The sequence below is a fragment of the Papaver somniferum genome, chromosome 6, assembly GCF_003573695.1.
Source record: "Papaver somniferum cultivar HN1 chromosome 6, ASM357369v1, whole genome shotgun sequence".
Taxonomy (NCBI): Eukaryota; Viridiplantae; Streptophyta; class Magnoliopsida; order Ranunculales; family Papaveraceae; genus Papaver; species Papaver somniferum.
This window is the reverse complement of record NC_039363.1, coordinates 101,494,725-101,517,885: the sequence shown is the minus strand read 5'-3', so window position 1 is coordinate 101,517,885 and position 23,161 is coordinate 101,494,725. Positions and strand designations below refer to the sequence as shown.

Genomic DNA, 23,161 nt, shown 5'->3' with positions numbered 1-23,161 from the left:
TAGTTGGATTGTGAAGTTCAATGGAAATGACTTTTTGTATTTCAAAAATTCTTGACAAACCGTCCAAACAAACCACAAAAAAACCGCATAGACACAATCAAACCCAAAGCGGGACCTCCTGTTTTCCCCAGCAGGGCGAAAAACACCTATCATATGTCTATGCGGTTTTGCAGTAATCTAAAAAGACGGTCTGTCCAGAACCACTATTTGTATTTACTATGAAGTTCAATGGAAATGAATTTTTTTATTTATTTTTGTTATGAACAGTTTGGTGGGAACAAGTCTATAATATATTTGACATATAATGTGTTTGCGCTAGTATGAAATATCTTGGATGATATCAACAATCCCTTTTGGAATCATAAAGTTAAACCCACAAGTAAAGGCATAAAGTGGAGTTGATTTTCAGACTTACTATGTCATAAAGGTAAAATCATCCTTTTGTCATTGAGTATAAAATGCAGTTCTTTGTGAAACCTTAAAATTTTATAGCCATCCTTCACTGTTGTGTATGCCTACAAAGTTAAAACTACGGATAATGGCCTCGAAAGTGGTGTTTATGTCGTTGTAATGTAGTTGTAATTGGATAATAACGTACCATTGGATCTAAGTATACATTAACTGAAATTTTTGATTTTTCAAAATAAGTGGCCATTTACCACCATGTTGTAGGGCTTGTAGCCCATTGATGTGCGGCCCAATATAGTATCTAGTGTTTTCTTCCTACATGTATATATAGGATATTATTCCATGTAACTTGATGATGCTGATAATAGAAACCTCTCTTTGTCTCTTTACTTTCTCCATATTTTCCACTGCAACACGTTATCAGGCACGACTCTACCAATTGGTGCAATTTTTTTCTCTCTCTTCGTTCAAGATTGGTTATGGATTATTGCTTGAATATTTGAGAGGTTCTGATCCTTTTATTTTTATCATCATGGATGCTTTACCAGGTATTTCTTTTGAACAAGTAAATTTCGTTTTCGTAGTTTATATTAGGGTTCCACAAACGTATGATCATAAAACGTAGAGATTTCACCGTTAGAATTTCATGAAATTTTAATAAGTTCAACAAACTTAGTTATTACTTACTCTGTTAAAATTGCAATCAAATCGGAATATGATGCAATCTCCAAAACTAGATTTTAATGAATCTATGTACATTCAGGAAAACCCTAATTTATAGTAGCGTCGAAAAACCTAAGTTTGAGTAATTACAACCGTTAGATTAGGCTGTATTTTTTTTTATGTGTTACATATTGTTCCCCTTGAACCACTGTAAAAATTTCATAAAGATCGAACATGGGAAATACTCCAAAGTACATGATATTTTCATCTGTGTTCACAAAAACGTTAATTGGAACAGTCCTATGGCATCATAAATATATTTTTATCTGGCCGTTGGATTTCCTTAAAATTGTATTATGTTTAGAGAAACATTGTGATGCATCATATGTAAAATTTTCATCATAATCGGACTATGATGCATTTGTCTGTCGATCATAACAGTTGAACCGTAGAAAGAAAAAAAAATCAATTTTTAGGGTTAACGATATGTTTTGGACTCATATGATAATAGTTTCAAGTTTATTATCAATGGGCCTAAGAACTTCATATATGATGGAACATATATGTGGAATTTTGTTAACAATGTCATAGTCAACCCAATGGACTGGGCATTAACCAATCTATTGACCGGGTTCTGATTAAACCAACTCAATTAAAATTTGACCTTTTGGACTCAGAAGTACTTGAGCGCCATTAAAGAGCCTCTGATACAGAAATCAATTGTATCTACAAGGTATTTACTCCCATCATGAAACCTTCAACCAATGAAGATGCATTTTTCAAAAGATGAAGGCATAACTTCTACGTTTAAGGCGACATATTGATTTCAGACATGGAATGCTCTGAAAGAAGATTTTGAAACATTCATGAAAAATTTTCCCCGGAAATTTGAATGTTCATTGGAATTTAAAACACTTGTAATATTGGCTCAAGTAGTAACAATACAAAGTAAATGTATTTACTGAGCATGAGACAGAGAAGTAATTTTGACTCATTGGAATGGGAGTTGGACGCTTGGTATAAACATTTACCGAGTATGGTACAAGTGATGGAATGCATGTATCATATAGTAGCAGCCAACTACGAGATATATAGATAGTTTAAATAACAAACTCACTATATGTTAAAAGAAGGTCATACCCCCGCTTGTCAACTTCAGTGGCAATAAGAAACTTGCTCAATTAATACACTTACATTTTGATAAGTTTTTATTAATTATCTTTATTCAACTGAATTTTGTATGATTTGATCCTGGATTATTGATTGTATGGTAGTTCAGTAAACATTTTTTTCTTAAGTTAAAATAAAGAACTTTTTTTATGCGGAGAACTAAATTCATAGTTTGTACTTATGAAATGAAAAGTATATCATTTCCATGAGACTGAAATATTCAAAAGCATTTGAGATATACTCACAAGTACTTGAGTTAAAAGGATTGTTCGTACATTATGAAGAAAAGTATATCATCCTCATGAACTGTAACACTTTAAATTTAATGAGATAAATTTTCTTTTTTTACGTAATAAGGCCACACCACTTATTACACGAAGATCTTAAGGAAATATATTAAACTGCTTGTTGAATTGTTTCCTTATGTAATACCATGCAATGATTGGATCATTACAGATAATATCCGAGCGAATAAGTGCTCAATCTTTGTTGCCTAATTAGTATAAAGATTAAAAGTTACATGAGCTCTGTAAGAACCAAGAGCTAGTCACACTTTGTTAAGTTTTTATGAAGCATTTGCAAACGGTTAATGAACGAAAACTAACCGTGAGAATGGGAATGCATCTACAAATTACCTCCAATGAATGTGAAAGGAATCACATTTTATAGAAAATAATGAGTCAATTAGTCTAATGAACTTTAAATCACTAAAACTTGGATAATTGACAATGTAATGTTGGAATTGACTCACTCGGGATTTTACATAACCATAAAGACACTTTGGTTGTGGTATGATGTTATATTTTGAAAGAACTCAAATGGACATCCTTTTATTTGAGTTAACAAGAAAATGGGGATCACAAAGATTGAAAGAAAGAAAAGTGACGGCATCTCTCACAATCAACTCTTTCTAAAGTACTAGAACCCCCCCCCCCCCCTCCCCCCCCCCCCCCCCCCCCACACACACACACACCACATTATGCTTTTAAAGTAATAAAGCATGTAACTCATTTTCCAAAGTCATTCTTTATTAAAAAATGATTGAGACCATCATAAGATGCAAATGGTAAATAACCCATTTTTACAAAAGAAACAAGGTGATATTTGTGGACATATCCATGCAGAAGGCGGACCATTCAAGTGATTTATGGCTCTGGTGGATGATTCAAAGTGTTCAATCATTGTTCACAAGAAATTATGCGTTTTTGAAACAATTCTAGCACATATAATACAATTTAAGGTCTCACCAACCTTGTTATTGCTAGATATTTTACATCAAAAGAACTTGATGGATATTGCATATTTAATAGGATCATTGTAGAGCATCCTATACCCCATGGTCTGGCAGAGAATACCAACAAAGGTTATATATGGTGTCTAAGGATAGGTTATGCGTAACAACCTTCCTATAAATGCTCGGGGGATATGCAATATTACACGCATATTTACTTCATTCGTTTTAGAACCTAATATTAGTCAACCTTTTATGCGTACAGTTGGTAACTGGAATTAAGCCTGACATTCGTGTTCTTACGCATTTTTCGTTACACTATATATGTGCCATTACGACTCTACATCGTACTATGATGGGTCTTCAAAACTGTTAAGTAGTTATGTTGGAAATGAGTTCCCAACAATTATCCGCATTTCAAACCTTTTTGCAGGAGATCTCTTACCGCTAGATTTGCGGGTAATCACTTTAATGAGCCAGTCTTTCCGTCGTTAGGGGGGAGATAAAAAAAAGTATTTTCTAAGGGAACAACAGGAATTGTCGTGGTGTGTTCCCATTGTGTATCATATTGATTCTTGTACTCCATAAATGTAAATATGAAGTGACAATGAATAATCAATTTTCTGAATGTACACTGATGTCGCTAAAGTGATGAGATCACACATACGAGCTGCAAACCTACCTGCAAGGTTACAAATCCTCAATAAGGGATATACACCATAGACTAAGGTGTTGCAACTACACTTAGTGGAAGTGTTGTTGAGGCCGTGGATCCATAAAGGAAGTTGGAGAGACCACTTGGTTCGATCAATGCTCACTTAGAAAGGAAGTAGGTGAGAAAGGCACAACTTATTTATATCGTCAGAAATCATCTCATAGTATTGTTTCTGAATATGTCAATGAATCAAACTGGAGGACGCTCCGAAGTTTTATGATTCCAAAGAACAATGACATCCCAAGTGGATTATGAGAATGCGCACGAGTCAATGGAAAGATCATGCGAGCATATTGGTGATTAATTTCATATACACTTGCTTAAGGAAATAGAGAAAGATGAGATCGAACCAAGCTCCTTGTTGCTTAATGTCAACGAAGAGTATATTTGGCCTATACAATCCAGGTAGAACTTGGTTCTTTGACAAATATATAGGTATTTGGTGTGGTAGTGCTAACCAACCAAGTGTAAATCCTAGTGGACATACATGATTAATTTGTCGCAAAGCATAATGAGAAGAAAGTAGTCTTAAAGGATAAATAATCGCCTTGTGGCGCGAGGTTTCTCATAAAGCCCTGGAATTGTCCTCTTATAATGAACGTTATAACGTTCCGCTACTTAGTTAGCTTGGTAATTTCTAAAGGACTTGAAATGCAGCATATGTATGTGGTTGTTATGTATCTCTGAAAGAATCAAGAGATAGCATATATTTACAAAAGTACTTGATAGCCTTTTGTTTCCCAAATCAAATGACTTTAAACCACTGAGTGTGTTCACAGTCAGATAAAACACCCACTTATAAATTGAAGCAATCAGGCGGATGTTGTATACCCGTATAAGTGGCTATTTTATTTGGAGGGGATAGACAAGTAAGTTATTTTTCCTTGCGTATTCAATAGAAAGTTCTTGACTTGGAATTGTAGCTATTTATGTCGATGGTACGGACATGATGGGTACTCTTGATGTAATAAGAGACCTTAAAAGCTATTTTAAATCCGAATTTGAGATGAAAAATCTGGGGAAAGCTCGACCGAATATTGAGCTTGTGGTATATTATTCCACCAGTTTGCATATGTCTAAAGTTGTCAGAAATTTTAACAAAGACATGCATCCTGATAGCACTCCCATGATTAGTCGAGGTTAAAATGTAAGTAAGTGACTATTTCGTCCAAAGGAAGATGATGAAGATGTGTTGGGGGATGAAATTCCCATATCTAAGTACAATAGATGCATTGTTGTACTTAGTATAATAATTTACTCGATCAAATTTTGCATCCTCAGGAAGCTTGTTGGCTAGATATAGCTCAGCGCCAACGCAATGTCATTCGAATGGTACAGTGAATGTAATCATGTACTTAAAGTAATCATTGACATAAATTTATTTTATCTCTGCAAAGACATCAAAAGGAATGCTAATGAAAGTGCAATCCAAAAGTTGTTGATTATGAAGGAATAATAATCTCTTCTATAACGAAAGTAATCAGGAGGAGATATGGTAGATTATTTTCTATGTTATTACCGATATTCAGTTTTGAAAAGTACATGACTAAAGGAACTGTCTGGAACAACTCTGAAAGTAATCAGGGGGAGATGCCGACATCAGGGGGAGGATCTAAGGATATGATGTCGACATATTTTACTTCGAAATTGAAGTTGTGTTGTACTCCTTTTCCTTTCGATGGAGAATAGTTTTTCCCAATGGGTTTTGTTACTCGACAAGGTTTTTAGCGAGACAACACTAAAAGCATCAAGTATGTTGAACGTTGAAGACATAAAGATCGCGTTGATATTACTGAAAATATCTGAATCAAAGAAATGAAACGCGATAGTTTGTTAAGCAATGTAACTTCCAGAATCAACAACAAGGTCTCATAAACATTCAAGTCACCAAAGTAAAGTGTGATAAACTCCTTTTGACTGCATTAGACTAATGAAAATTGTCTGACATCAGGGGGAGCATCTAATGGTGTGTTGAACTATTTTCCTTCACCGAGGTTACTTTTTCCCACGGGGTTTTGTTACTCGGCAAGTTTTTTAATGAGACAACAGCAAACACCAGAAATGTAATTTCCCATCTAAGGCTATTGTTTTTCGCATGAATATTTTCTGCCTTATGAGTTGTGAAGAAACTAGTCAACTTCAACAAAGAAAAGTGATCATCTGCAACGGATCACCTTTACTTGCATCTGTCACGCTGTACTCTTTTCTATTCGTCAAGGTTTTATCCCACTGGGTTTTCCTTGTCAAGGTTTTAATGAGGCAACGTATACGCATCCAATTACGTTCTAAGTTTATCTAGCATTGTACTCTTTTTCTTTAGTTCAAGTTTTGTCCCTATGGGTTAGCCTGACGAAGTTTTAAGGAGACAATTAACTTAGACTCGACGATCTTTAAAGATCTTATTACATGTGATGAACTATACGTAACATATGAGACAACATGTGAAGTACTACATGTGAAGAGATGTACCAAGGTTTTGTCCCACGGGATTTTTCCTAGTCAAATTTTTAATGAGGCAATTGATTTCGGCATCATCAAGGAGAGGACGACATTTGAAGAACTATATTCGAAGCACTAAATGTGAAGCACTGCATATAAAGTTCTACTGAACGGCACAAGGGGTAGTGTTGTAGGGCTTGTAGCCCATTGATGTGCGGTCCAATATAATATCTAGGGTTTTCTTCCTACTTGTATATATAGGATATTATTCCATGTAACCTGATGATGCTGATAATAGGGTTTGTCTCTTTATTTTCTCTATATTTTCCACTGCAACACACCATTCTTTTTGTTACTAAGGACAATTCCTATGATAATGTACAAACTCAATTTTTGTTAATCCAGATGGATGGCCAAACACGTTTCTCCATTATGGAAAATGCGCTCAGCGATTGAACATTACACGCGCGTCCATGGATCGGGCGCCCATCCTTTCATTACAGGTACAGAAAATATATTATTAAACTTATTATAATATTAGATTATATATAATATTGTTTTAAAACTCAACATATGCCATTTGAGAAGAGCTTACTCTAACATGCTCAACGGAGAACTTTCGGCATAAAAGGCCAGTGATTGAGACCAAAGTACCACCCGCAAACTTGATGAGTCATCACGTTCTTTTCATCTGTTCCAGCGTCATTGCTTCCACTAATAATCATTGTGTCCCACTTTTGAGTATTTTTGTTTTTTTTGAAGAGCACTTTTGAGTATTTAACTCCGGTTATTTCTCCACTAATAATTACTGGCCCCACTTCTCAATATAATATCAATTTCTATATCTTCTATCTATACTAAAAAGTACATAGAATTAGTGAGTGATCTTACTACAAAATCCGGAGGCTAAAGATCACACGTAGAGCTGGCAAACGGGCGGGACGGGTCTGGTTTGTGACCAACCCGCGGGTTACGGGTTAATACAAGCCTGAGCTCGCGGGTTGAAATTCTTCACGGGTGGTCATTTATGCCACCTGTGCCCGTCCCGGGTAAAGCTCGCGGGTTCACGGGTGCTCACGGGTTACCTGGTTTTTGTTGAGTCAACTCGCCAGAAATCGATTTCTGGGCTATTTCCTTCCACATTCAGGGCATCTAAAGTTCCTTTCCTACAAGCTACAACCTAAGTATCTAACATTCATCCAATTCATTTGGTATATCAATTCAAAAACTCAAAATTTCAAAACTAAACAAATTAGTCTTCTTAAAGAAACACAGACACAGTCACACAGATACTATCATAGTATCATACATTCATACTAGACTTACTTTACTAGTCATTAGTAGTTTACTTTAGTACTTAAGTACTTTAGTTACAGTTACACAGTACTTCATCAGTTCATGATGATAATTGATAAATAATGAAAATAAACTTTCAAGACCGAGACTGTAGATACCATTGTTTCTAATTTGTATCACCAAGTGCGACAATATCACAATATTAATAACCACTTCCTGCACAAAATATATATTGTGTGGTTAATCAAAAAAAGTGTTAACTATCAAAAAAACATCTCCAATCTCTTTTCTATGCAATATTTGGAGATACTGGTAAGTGATAAAACATTCTCATATTCCATGTTTATCTTTGAGTTGCTCCAACTATTCAATATGAATCTGTAATTTCAAGAAAAAATAAACCAAACAAAAAAAAGATTCAAGTCAAAAACATGGAATTTACATAATTACCCCGCTTTATATTGAAGAAGTACGCATACTAACTAGACGCATAAGAACTTACTTCCTCCACATCCTCCACTGCCCCATCCTCCACTGCGTCAGGTTCAAATCCTAATATATCTTCTTCAACGATCACATTGTCCTCATCCATATCTTCTTTTCCTATATGGATCATAATAAAACAACCAATGTTATAGATAAGATTTAGACACTCAACTAAATAAAATATTATTGATTTACTTACCAATTCCATATTCCCAATCACGAGTTGTTATTAACGCCTCAGCATTTTCAGGTAATAAGGAACTGCGAAATCGATCAATCACCCTTCCTCCAATGCTAAATGCAGACTCCGATGCGACGGTTGAAATAGGAATTGACAAAATATCCCCTGCCATTCTTGAAAGTACTGGATATTGTTGTTCATGGTTCTTCCAATAGTTTAGGATGTCTAGTGAATTTAGACAACCTATGCACGTCTCGCCAAGATATTCATCTAACTCTGACAAGTCAGTTAATACATTATCACCACGTTCCTGTGTTGCAACGTATTCCTGTTGACAAGACACTAGATATCAAGACACAGAATGACAGAATCCCAAACAATCCAACAACCAATTCTTGGGTACATTCCTCATTCTATCATAAGTAATTACAATGACAAATAAACGATATATGGCATGCTCAGAGTTTACATTGACATATTAAATCTGGGTTCAAAGTTATCATCTTGTATTAAAAAAAAAGAACATGTTTTGCAGACTTATACCAATCATGAAGAACTCAAATGAATCAAACTGAACATAAAAGTTGAAATTACCTGAAAAAAATCACTCCCTTCTTGGGCAGCAAAATTCCCACCATTTTGAACACTCAAATTCTGAGCTGCACAACTGTTGGAAGCTCTTGAACTTGACAAGGTGTAATACTCATTAAAAAGTGCTTTTATATTACTATGCACTTTATTAACTTGACATTCTAATTCTCTCTCATCAGATACAACTTGGAGTAAGTAAATTTCACAAAATTCATTTTCGATCTAGGATCTAACACAACTGCCATAGCCAATATAGGACTCAACTCCTTCCAGTAACTATCAAATTTTGCTTGCATCTCTTTTACCATGTTCCTAATGAATTCAATATTACTTCTGCTCTCTTTCTTTAGTAACACCTGAACTTGACAAATTCTTTCAAAATACAGATTGGAAGTAGGATACTTACTACCAGAAAAAACCTTTGTGAGTTCATGAAACACCTTGAGAAACTTTGTGACTACTTCAATTTGTTCCCATTCTTCATTAGTTGGACAGTCTTCATAGTCTGAATCCACCAACTTCAAATGAGAGAAAACTGGCTTATACAAGATACAACTGTCTAACATAAGATAAGTTGAATTCCACCTGCATAAAACAAACATTCAGTGAGTATCTAAAAAACATTAATACAAATTATACAATTCTCCAACTTTGTAATTTATAACAGAATAGAAGTGGAATCCCACCTTGTCTTTACGTCTTGCCGAATACCCTTTTTCAGACCAGACATTCCTAAAGTTTCAACAATGTCCAAGAACTTTTTTTTCTTACTTGGGACTTTTTAAGGGACTTCACTGACGCTCGAATCTTAAGCACGGCTGGATCAATCTTCGTAAGTCCTTCTTTTACAATAAGAGCTAAGATATGAGCACAACAACGCACATGAAAGTATTTTCCATCGTTCAACAAGATCTTCTTTGCAACAAGTCTACTCTTCATAATTCCAGCACAAGCTCCGTTATTTGCAGCATTATCCAAGGTGATGTTGGATACCTTTTCTTCAATTCCCCAATCTTCTATCATTGCAAATAACTTAGAAGAAAGGTGTTCACCTGTTTGAGGTAGTAGAAAGGGGAATAAGTTAACATGAAATTATATTTAAGATAATAAAGAAATAAAATTAAGTGATTTACCTGTATGAGGTGGTGGAAGGGGAGAGAAATTCAGAAGCTTCTTTTGCAATACCCAATCTTTATCAAGATAGTGCGCAGTTAAGCTTATATATCCAGTAGTTGTTACAGAAGTCCACATGTCTGATGTTAGACATATCCTACCTGTAAGGGTAAGTCATACACATTAGCACATCATATTAATCAATTACTCATACATAAAAGTATAAACAAATCATATGGGTCATTAGGATTTGAAATTTTGAATCATACCTGGAGCAAGTTTCAATCTGTTGCGAATAACTTCTTTTTGTGCTTTATGTTTCTTTACCACATCGGCTTTCCCAGTATTCCTTGATATTGGTTTAAAGTCATCATTTTAAATAAGCACATATATCCCTAAACTCTTTCCACTCCACCAAAGCAAATGGAACATTTCTTGCAATGAGTAAAGCTGAGAACAAATCCCGTAATTTCATTTGATCAACCTTGCGTACACGGGTAGACAGCTGGCTATTTTGTGAAGCTAATATCATCTGCCCTACGTCCATAGACTGACGTTTAATGCACTTATGCCTTTTCATGGCTGAGGTTCCACCTCTTTGGCTTTCATATTTATATCCTACATTACAAGCCTTGCACACCCCCTTCGTTGTACCATCCTTATACTTAACGAGTTTAAAAAATTCCCAAACTTCGGATCTAAGTCTATTTTTCTTTCCACGTGCAACTTGTGCAGGTGCACAACCAACAGTTGGATCCTCATTCACAGAATCTAGCATCTCAACATCATCATCTTCATCATCAGCACTCATAACATCCTTGTAATGGTCTGGTTCTGGTAACTCTTGTTCTTGTACACTTGACATCCTGAAATGGATGGAGCGGCCACAAAGAACAAGTCAAAGAGTCATTCAGAAACATGAAAATTACATAAACAGAAATTGAAAAAATACATAGACAGTGACATCCAACAAAACTATTATAGTACATGCATTTTCAAGTCACCCAAAACAATAGCATCTAACAAAACAAACAAATCAAACAAATCCCCTAAATCTCTGTAAAGAACATAAAAAATCTCAAGACCCACATGCCACAACAGTAAGAAATTTAATTCAGTTAAAACTGTCATTCCATGTTTCAACAAGAATTCATGTGATAAAAAAAAAGATGGAGACACCAATAAGCAGTATTGCAGTAACATTGTAAGACTAAGAGTCTAAGACCCTGACTTAAATCAAGAATTGCATTATATGAAACAACATCTGGTCTGCAATTCCATTTCAACATCTGGTCTGCAATTCCAAATAACACTTTAGTTTTGATAATGATCCCAATTCCCAATACATGATTAAATGTAACATAAGATGGTAAAAATACTAAAAACTAATTGATCAACTAAAAACTTAACCAATAAACCAAAGTTACCAGACCACAAATTAGACGAAATTTGAGAATAATAAACCAAAACTAATTGATCCCGATTGTTAATATTCTTAAGGATTTCAACTAAAAACTTAACTATCCACAAATTAGACGAAATTGTGAATACCCATTGATTGGCTCACAGAAATCAAATCACCAAATCAACTAACGCCTTTAAACCAAGCAAAACTAATGAGTAATAAAAAATTAAAGATCAAGAAAAAACCCTTTTCTGTGGTAACTGGTAAGAACTGAAACATCATGAAATTAAGAAAATTAAAGATTACCTATCTTCACAGAATCACAATCACAAGTTCACAACACAACAATACTAAGAATATTAAAGATTTGTTGGGATTCCTATGTAAAACCCTAGATTCCTAGAAGAAGAAAATAAAGAAGAAAACAAAAATTAAAATCTGATTACCTGCTAGCCTTGAATCTTTAGATCAAATTAACTGGCTTTGATCTAGATCTAATAGTTCCTCAATTTGTTGTTCAGTTGTTCTGTGCGTCTGCGTCAGGAGACTGAAAGAATACTAAGAGTTATCAATTGGGTTATAAGCTGTCATACAAATACTAAGACTGAAAGAATAACGTAAAGATCTAAATTTTGTTATCAATCTATTGATACAAATCAATGATGAGTGATGACCGAGAATGCATAAGATTTGATGAAATAAGATAGCGAAGTTGGAACTTACTTTGAGATATTTGTCGATGATGGAAAGATATGAGAATGAGATGCAGCCTCAAGACTCAGGAGACTCTCTCTGAGTCAGGGAAGAAGAAAAAAAGAGGAAGAACCGAAGTCGAAGATAGGAAAGCTTAGGGTTTTCCCTTTTTATACGATGGAGATTTGGATGACACGTAACAAGCTACGTGTTTGAGTTTCCCTTTTTATACGATGGAGATTTGGATGACACGTAACAAGCTACGTGTTTGAGTTTCAACAGGGTATAAAACTACGGGTTACGGGCCAGACCGCGGGTTTCACGGTACGGGTCGGGTTAACCCGTTTCTTCACAAGCCACTAATTGTACAACCCGCGCCCGTCTTGTTTAGTTACCATCCGGGACGGGTACGGGTTTTCACGGGACGGGACGGGCCAACCCGCGGGTTTTGGCTCGGATTGCCAGCTCTAATCACACGCCAGCGTTTTAGCTTCCAATTCCCGGTCTTTCATCAAACGCCAGCGTTGCCGCTAAGCTCGTCCGTCCTTATCACAGATGCGCGCTGGGTTGTTCATCTCGATGTTCAAATCAACAAATATATTGAGTTGAACATCCATTTTCATGTTTGTTCATTCCATAATGGGAGCAAAATGAACAAACTCCAAGTTTGTTCATTCCACAGGAACTGTTGTAATCCGATTACTCTTCTGCTAAATATCTTAAAAGAACCAATGGTATTTTTTGCTGATCAGCGGGAGATATTAGTTCTTATGGTTTAGTAATAAATCTCATTTAGTTTTAATAAAGTCGGATTAGTGCTAATCTCAGTCAAATTTGCATCTGCCGTTAAGACCTGTTAAAGCAAAACAATGTTTCGAGGGATCCTACATGAAGTTCCACAAACTGGCATCATAAGTAGTTGTCACGAACAAAGATGGGCATTTTGCGGTATAAATTCCGCGTAACTCAGGAGGTTACATGAACAAAAACTGCCATCTGTCATAAAATCTGCGTCAACTACATGTGATAGGATATGCTGGTAGTGAGGTATGTACTAAATTCAGTTGACAGCGCATGTGTTCCCAACTGGAAGTGCACTTCCCAATCTGTTTGAGTTCCACTCAGTTGCAAACCAAACAATTTCCAACCGTCCATCGAGCTCTTGGTTGACTAACACCAAGCTAATTTCATCTGACGTAAGACAAACATCTAGCTTCAACCAGGTTAAGATCGATCCCTAAATATCCTTCTTTGAGGTGAAATATTCTCTCAAGAAAATCATATTTTCATACTAGTACTACTCTTTCAAAAATTGTCTCCAGTGCAGAAGAATTAGAAGATTTTGCAGGAGAAATTACAAAAGCTGGTGCAACCTCAACCCAACACAATACATTTCTCAAATTCCTCATCTCCTTTGCCATTGTAAAAATGCTTTGGATATACAAAGTAAACTAAAACAATACTAATAGCCTGCTTGCAAATGACTAACTAATATACACACGTTATTTAGGCAAAAGATCGAATATGGGTGATTTTCTCTCTTCTTCAGGCAGAAATAAATTTTCGCAGAAGAACGAGAAGGACACACAAGACTCACAGGGAAAAGAAAAATGATTTCTGAGATGGTTAAACTTGAGAAGGATTTTCTCTTAATACAAGAGCTGATAAGAAATGAATCAATTAAACCAGGAAACAAACACCCAAAAATAGGAATGTTTGTTGTCAATAAGTCAATGAGATGTATAATGAACGATTTTCTGCGAAACCACGTGTATAAATATTGGGTTGCCTGTACATAAACCCTCAATCATTAGTAGGGTAACTTGACTTAACTATCTACCATTGTGGAAGAGAGGAACTCTAGTAAATCATTTACTCATTTTCTTTGTTCTGTTTGGACTAATCGTTTTCGGCCGTAGGTTTTGCAGGAAAATTTGACTTTCAATAATTGGGCAAAAAATGAAAGTACACAGTATGCAGAGTGCAGACACGTATATGAAGACCATACCAGTTTACAAGATTCAATGACAATATTATCTTTGTATTTGTTACTACTAAAGCATAAATTTGACTTTTAGAAGAAGAATATTTAGTGACTAATCCACTTACATCTAAATTAGATTGCATGTCACAGAAAAATGAGACGTGGTGCTAGGCCTCGACCTCTCATATATATCATATTTATTCAATACAAGTAATCAGGGTATTACGTTTCATATGTACTCGCAATTATGCAGGACTTTACTTTTGTTTTAGTAGGGATTCAACTATTGAAGTGCAGACAGTGCAGTGATTTAGTTACTACAAGTACCTGCGCCTTCATGTCCCAAACTTTCTAAGTGTATCTATTGATCTTGACCTGCAACCGCGAGAGTTTATGTTGTTAAGATTCTAAGTTAGCTAAGTCGCGCAGGAGTTTATATGTAATAAGCCCAATTAAAGGTTGCTATAAAGTGACCTAACGGTATAAAATAAATAAAGACAGTACTCAATGGTAATCATTAAGGCAAAACAGGACCGATGGTTATCATGCACAACCGAAACATATATAAACAAAAGTTTAATAAGTCAAAGTTAGAAAAGACTATGCATAGTATTGTTTCTTGAATGCAATCAATCACTATATAAACGATAGGCTATTTAGGTACCCTGATCAATGACTCGAGTATCTTAAGACATCTGACCGCCAAGTGACCTCAAGGAGCTCATCAGAGCCTAAATGGCACCAACATGTGATTATAGCAACCATATGAAAGTATCGAGCAATATCAGATAGGATCCTTTGAATTCAGTGCATGTCAAAAGCAGACACCATAACTGTTGATTAACAAATCCAGCGCTACATACTTGCCAAGGTCTGAGTGTTGTTTGCTAGCTATTGAACAGGTAAAAGACTCTCCGCAAAAGTTGACATACCTGAAACGAAGGAGTGATATGGAATGGAGGATGGGAGCCCGTTGATTTTTATCTCTGCAAAAATTTTCTTCTTCCAATTATAAGAATATTGAGTCACTTTGCGTGCAAAATGATAACCACCCTCAACTGCGAGACAGCGATACAAGTATAGTATTATAAAGTCTGTTCCTATAACTGAATGAAAACGAACAGAATACACATCATTCCCATAGTCTACATGCCCCCAATAGAAGGGTAACTCAATTTTAACTTCGGTCCATGTATTAGTCCTGTAACCACTGCCGTACTCATTATCAAATAACCATAGCTTGACAATGTCATCGCTTATTCGACTTAAGAGAGCTGGATGACGGTCGATTTCTAGCAATTGCAGAGAATAAAGGGGTTGAAATTTCTGCAGAATCTGGTCAAGAATGAAATCAGGAATTCTGATAGATCTAAATTTCTCCTTTCCAACATCAAATGCCAAGATGGATTTAGGCTCAGCATCTTCGCCAGTTGGCCTTCTTGGGATGTAATATACGGAACCATTCACATAAATAGAAGCTCCAAACAAATACCATTCTCTAAAATTGTATGCTAGGAGGACATCATCGATTACTCTCCATGTGTGATCTCCTACTGTCAAGACCTCGCAAACTTGATGGTCATGTATATTCCAAAAACAAATCACTTTGTGCTCCTTAGTGGAAGGATCGAATACCAAATCACACTTCACAATGCGTAAACGATATTTATCTTTATCTTCTACATTTAAGTTGGATATGAATGTTGATTTGATCCATGCTGTAAATTCACCGGTACCAAGATTACCAACTTGAATACTATGGTCCTTTTCTGGATCAAATAAACAAATCAAACCATTTAAAGGTCCAGTATTTATGCTGGTGAAGTTGCATCGTCTTCCCCGTTTTACAACAAAGATTTCCTCTTGTTGAATCCGTATCTCTTCATCATGTCGATCAGAAGTAAATCATCCTCGAGCCAGCTAGATTCTTCAGTCAAACGCGTGAGGCCTGACTCTTGCAACAATTCCCCCGTCCGGGTCATTCGAGTCAAGAAGATTATACCGGTATTTTTTTATTGGTCAACAGGTGTTTCATTGTTTGCCGATGAATGACAAAAGTTCTCTTTTGTGTAGAGATATCCTGTCGGAGCATGCATCACCATCATTAATGAGGATGATTTGGTTACCCCTTTTCCTTCGGGCCCGCTCCTACCAACCACTGCACATATGGAGAATGCCGACTTAGGAATTTCTTGTCATGAGCATCCCAATGTAGGTTTTTCATTTGGGACCCGCATGAGGTGTCTTTCCTCTAACTACCGGAACGTCGGTGGGTTTCTGGTGCGGAAAGAATTCGCGACTCTATACACAAAGATATGGAGGATATATGGCCATATCGCCACCAGGAGTGTGGTGCAGCATTGTTCATCTGCTTTAGTCTCTAAAGTGAATTGTCTCTTGCCGATGGTCGCCGAAATGGAAACTATGTCTATCCGTGCTGTCGCGGACTCCACTATTCAAAAGTGGAAAAACATGGTGTCTACCTGTGAATCTCTGAAGTTCAACGTTAGTTGGTTGCGGCATCGTCTTGATATTGTGAAATTCGACAGAGCCGGCATTCTTGTTGGCGTGGTCCCTGCTACGAAAGCTATTCTGGAAGAGGAGAAAGCTCTGACCATGGAGTCACAGAAGGTGGCAGAGTCAATCCGGAACTTGAGAGCATGACTGAAAAGTATCAAAGCCGGTTAAAAATGATGCTTTCGATGGATTACAATCTGTTGGATGGGCTTTTCTGAGTTATGTAGTTGCGAGATGTTTGGTTTCTTTCTGAGTGTTAAGCATGTTTTGCTCCCTTCTTTTTTTGTATCGTTCTTTTTTTTTTGAAAGAATAAGAGAATTTTATTGATTTGCTTCAATCAAACAAAGGAAAAGAAACTTAAAATTTGAGATGTGGAAGAAAAGTGGAGAGATGCCTGGCTATCCGTGTTTGTGATATGGCGGGGCGCGAGGTGGCGGTCAGGCGTAGTATGCCTTAAGCCACTTTCGGTTGATGACTGCCTCCAGTTTTCCTCCGTCTTCTTTAATGACCTTGTAGTACCCACTGTTGTACGCTTTCATGACTATATAAGGCCCTTCCCACTTTGCGGAGAATTTTGGTGCAGACGCGTCTTGCTGAATGTGTTTGGCAGTCTTTAGTACCAAATCTCCCACTTGAAAAACCCGAGGCTTCACGGTTTTGTTATATGCTCTGGAAACCCTATTTCTGTATGCTCGTGCGTGTTCTTCCGCCTTGGATCTTCTGGAATCTACAGTGTCCAATTCTGTGACTCTGGTGCTCAATGATTTAGTTTCATTTCATCGAACTCCGCTTGCTTCGGCAATCCTAGCCGACGATATTTTAACTTCTGCTGGGAGGATAGCGTCTGCGCCGTAACGAGGGAGTAGGGAGAGGCGCCGGTGGAACTTCTTGGTGATGTCTGGTACGCCCAGAGTGTCATTGGAAATTGCTCATGCCATGTCCGAGGATTATCATGCACTTTCCGACTGAGGATTCAGACCAGAGTTTTGTTGGTGCTTTCAGCCTGCCTGTTCCCTTGGGGGTAGTACACGGTGGAGAAGGCTTGATTAATTACGTATTCTTAGAGTATCTCCCGTACTTGATTGTTTGCGAAAGGAGTGTCGTTGTCGGTGATGATGTGTTTAGGCACGCCAAATCGGCAGATAATGTACTCCTTAATGAATGCCGCGATTGTAGTTCTATTCGTCCCTCGTAAAGGTATGACTTCGACCCATTTGGTGAAATATTCGGTTGCTGTTATTATGTACTCGTGAAGCTTTGAGGACGGTGGATTGATCTTTCCAATGATGTCGAGTCCCCAGCTGTGAAAGGGACACAGACTGCTTACCGAATGCAGGGGAGTCGACAGTACACGGATAAGGTTTCCGTGAATTTGGCATTTTTGCATCTCTGGACGAAAACAGCTACATCATCCTCCATGGTTGGACAGTATTATTTCTCGTGTATCTGAAGAAATAATTTCCGTTTTCCTTGATATTCTCCTTCGTGCATTTCTTTCAGCATGATCGGGATTTCTGCTTCGTTCAAATATCGTAACAAACTTCCTCCAAATCTTTTACGATATAAGATTCCTTCGTGGAATACAAATCCCTCGGACTTTTGTTTTATCTTGGTTGCATCCTTCTTATTGGTGGGGAGTATGCCATCGTGAAGGTAACTGATGTATGGTTCCTGCCAGTCCCCAGCGTGACAATATTGAAAACTTCTAGTTGATTCGGCGGCGCTTGATAGTTGGAACAGGTTTTTTGAAGTAACCGGTATTGATCCTCCATTTCTGGCCAGTAATAGCCAAGGCGTTGTAAACGGCGATATAGTGTTACCACTAATGTTTCCCCGCAGATTTCATCATGGACGCGGTTAAGTTGTTGTTGTGATTCTCCCTCTCCAAGACATCTTGACAAGGAACCGTCTGGATTTCGATGATATAGCACCCCTCGGAGCATGAAGATATTTTGTAAGGTTTTGAGACTGACCTTTCCATGGAAAAGTGAGTTGTTAAGATCTTGGATAATTGGTGTTCTCCAGTCGCCAGCTTCATCTTCTTCGGGTTGTGAAAGCCATGTTGAATCCACGGTTCGTCCCTTCACTATCAGGGTTTCCTCAAAACCTTCAAATTGCAGTTTTGATGCTAGCGTGGCTAGGCAATCAGCATGTTGGTTTCCGCTGCGCCCAACATGCGTTATGGTCGCGTCGGCGAAGTAGTTTAGCAGTTTTTGTGCCTCGGCTCTATATGGGGCCAAAGTTACTTCCTTTAGTACATATACTCCGTTCACCTGGTTGACAAGTAATTTAGAATCCCCTCTTATTTCCAGACGTGTGGCTCCATCTCGTTTATCCAAGGACAGTCCGATGAGAAAGGCTTCATATTATGCTGAATTGTTGGTGCAGGGAAAGTCTAGCTTGAAGGAGTGCGAGAATACTTCACCGACTGGGGATACTAGAACCACGCCTGCTTCTCCAGTACCTTTGTTAGGAGTAGCGGAGCCGTCGAAGAATAGTAGCCATGTTTCTTCTTGGATGAAAGAGATTTCCGGAAAGTCTCCAGGGAGGTCCTCGTATAGTGCCATGGTATTCTCTCCCGGGAACTCCGCCAGCAAATCCGCAACTGCTTGCCCTTTGATGGCTCTCGGGGAAGCGCATGTTATGTCTAACTCTGACATTTGGAGGAGCCATTTGACCAGTCTTCCTGATGAGTGCTAAAAAGTGCATATTTCTATATATTATTCTTGGCATTTAACTCATCTTTTGTGCGTTAATTCTACATTTTATCCCATATTCTGTATTTTCATTGTTTTCAAGAATAAATATTTTTATTAATTAATTTTGCATTTTTAGGTAATAAATAAAGTTCGGATGAGTCGCGGAGCGAAAAGAGCAGAAAAGTAGTGAAAAGCCGGGAGAAATTACGCAAGGAAGCCGCGAAGAATGGTGCGCACAACCTCATTTTCTACACACAAAAGCGCCTCCGACCTCAGCCATCAGATCATTTCTCAGAAGCATCCGACGGTCGCTCCTTGCTGATCATCAAAATCTGATGTCTCTGCCAAGCACCACAGCGCTGAAATTCCAAGCCTTCAGATTAGATGGTAGCTGAATCCAACGGTTGCTCCCTTGCTGTTCATCAAAGTTTGATATCCCCGCCTTACACTACAACACCTAACCCCATCTAGAGCCGTTAACTTCGTTGTATCCCTTCATCCGACGGTCGCTCCTCGCTTGCCTCCGCATCACCGTCCGATCCACCTACCATCGTCACATCCTACGGACCAGATCGCGAAAATCATCCCTCGCTGCAACCGCTCAACACTACAGTACCAAACACCCTACACCTCTACCAAACGCCCCCTCTTCCCAAATCAGTCGACCACCCTCCCCTTCTCCAAAATCAGTTGCAGAACCACCATCTCCTGCAACCCTCTGCAACTCCACCAGACCTCGAGCTCCACCACAACCACAAACACCCGACAACACCACCATCTCCATCAACCGACAACAAAACCCATCATCCTATTTCAACCCATTTCATTAACCCTACCCACTGTTAGGGTTTGACATGAGAGAACTAGGTTGATGGGAACTGAATTCGTAGCAGAGGAGCAGAAGAGAGCATGGGTCATCGACAAGAAGGACAAGGAACAACAAACAAGGAAATTTGGTGAGTAATTTTGAAAATTGAAAAAACCCTAATTTCAATTTAGGGTTTCTTAATTTGGGGATTTTTTGTAAACTATAAAAGGGAAGTGTTAGGGATGTAAAAACTGTTCTTGGACTAGCCAAGTTTCCACCCAATTTGGGTTAGCCTAATTTCAATTGTTCTTGCACTGTTAATTGTCCTGTTAAATTTCAGTTTCAACTGTTAGTTGCATTTTCACCCTTAGTTGCATTTGTTGTCATGTTAGTTTGCCATTGTTAAATGTTTGTTTGTGTGTGTTCATGTTAGACTCTCTTGTTACTGAAATGTGTTCTTGTTAATGCACTGTTAATGTTAATGTGTGATGCTCCTGTTGTTAGTTAGACTCATTGTTGTGTCACTGTGAATGCTATGTTAGTATATATTTGTCATGTTCTAAATCACCTTGCTAGGGACTAGATGAAGCTCTATTGTCTATTGTGTAGTACATTGATCACTTGTTCTAGAAGGCTAAACAAGTTTAGGACAATACTGAACTTAGCTCATCATCACCTCACTTTCACAATGTATGCCAAGTATGCTTTGTAGTTAGGTTCATGTGCTGCTAGCTGCAACTCAAGCTGAAGTCATAATCCCTTGACTAGTTGTGCTGTAGAAAGACAATTAGTGCTTTGGAAAAATACCATAGTTGTGTTTAACTTCCTATAGGAAACTACACAGTAAAAATTAGAGTGAATTCACCCCTAGTTCCCATCCATAATCTACTTCATTCTCAACCACAATTCATTCTTCAACTGTTTAGTTTAGCTTTGTTTTGTTGTTTTGCTTTACCTTGATTGTTCCCCCTGCCCTGCAACTCTGTTGCACCCTGCTTTGCTTTTTGTTCACTGCTTGAGCAGCTGCAGCTGCTGCTGCAGCTCTGTTGTTACTGCACTGCTGTGCATTTTCTGTGCTGCTGCCACTTCTTCTGGTGTGCTGCTGCTGGTGCCTGTTACTCTACCAGGTTGCTGCTGCTGGTGCCTGCTGCACTGCTTCTTGCCTCTCTGCAGCTGCTGCTGCCAATCCACTTCTCTGGGCTGTTGCATTGCTGCTGATTGCTTTGCTCTCCACAGCTCACTTCCAAAAGCCCAGAGCACAATCTGAGCCCAACTGTAAGACCAAAATCAAAGCCCAGTTCAGTAAGGCCCCAAGTCAAATTCATAGTCAAGGCCAAAGCCTAGTTCTCTGTTAAGCCCAACTCATAGTTGAACTGCTGAGCCCAAAGCTCAAATCAGCTCACTGAAACAAAGCCCAACTCTCAAATACCAAGCCCAATTACTGTAAAAGGCCATTTCACTGTTCAGGTGAGATTGAGCCCAAAGCTTAAACAAAGAACCAAAGCCCATTTGCACTTTAAATATAACTGAGCCCAGGCTCAGTTCATTTTATGTTTAACAAACCCACTAAGCCCAATCCATTCAAAGGGCATTCAAACCCAATAGTACATTAAGCCCAACACTTCCAAAGGGCTTCTAAGCCCAAAGCAAATCTAGGAACCCAATTAGCTAAAACACTTCCGAAACACACCCGATCTCTGTGGATCGACCCGTACTTGCACGAGCTACAACCGACGACCGTGCACTTGCGGTATTACTGTAGGCCCGTTTCCATTGCATCATTTCTATACCCTTCCGGGGCCCAACAAGTTTTTGGCGCCGCTGCCGGGGATTGGTGCTGTGTTTTATCTGTGTTTTTTAGTTATTTTGTATTTCATTTCATAGCATTTGCATCTGCATCTGCTTCATTTCATTTGCTGTTGGACCTGCTGTTCTGAACCTGTTTTTCCTCTGCTGGGACGCCACCAAGGAAAAGAACCAAAACCCAACTGGGTTTTTGCAACAATATCAGAGCAGCTGGGCTGTGCTACAAAGGTAAGCCTAAACCCATTTCATTGAGAGAACCCAACCTGTGGGCTTCCAATTTTTTTATTTGTGGGCTTGTAATAATTAACCCAATTTTTTGGGCTTTTTATTTTTCTATTTTGGGTTTGTAATAATTTATTTGTGGGCTTGTATTTATTTTGTGTGGGCTTGTTTAAATTCTTCCATTGGACTTGTATTTTGGACTCTGGGTTTAAACCCAGCTGAGCTTATAACTGGTTGTGGACTTGTAAGTGGACCTCGAAACCAAAGTTTTAAAACAAACGTCGGGCCTTAACCAACTGGGCCAAATTAAACTTTCAAAAATTAAAACTTGGATTTTCGTAGGCCGCAGCCTTCATTTCATTAGAGGCTTGCACAGTGGGCTTGCTCCCATTTCAAAAACCAAATTTTTATTTTCTTCTTTTTATTATTTTTTTAAAAAAAAAAAAAAAAAAAAAAAAAAAAAAAAAAAAAAAAAAAATTTACTTGCTCCCAGATTTTAAAAACCAAATTTTATTCTGCTCCCACATTAAAAACCAAAATTTTTTTTTTTCCCATTAAAACCAAATGGCTCCCGCCAAAACCAAATTTTTCCCAACAAAACCAAATTTTTCCAAAAAGTCCAATCCCTTAAAAACCAAATTTTGAGCTTTGAGCCCAATCATGTATAGATCTTTTTCTACAGTTGGGGAATACAACAAATCCCTTAGAGAACTTGCGTGTGGACAAACTTCAC

The 23,161-nt window shown here is 37.8% G+C and overlaps 1 protein-coding gene across 1 annotated transcript; it reads right to left on the bottom strand.

The window, feature by feature from the left end:
* Positions 1 to 14,574: 14,574 nt before the first annotated feature.
* LOC113291210 lies at positions 14,575 to 16,599 on the bottom strand. Its single transcript, XM_026540770.1, has 3 exons — positions 16,532 to 16,599; positions 15,308 to 16,191; positions 14,575 to 14,750 (listed from the first exon to the last, which is right to left on the bottom strand). The coding sequence occupies exons 1-3, from the start codon at positions 16,597 to 16,599 to the stop codon at positions 14,737 to 14,739; spliced, it is 966 nt and encodes a 321-aa protein (XP_026396555.1). The 3' UTR covers positions 14,575 to 14,736.
* Positions 16,600 to 23,161: the final 6,562 nt, after the last annotated feature.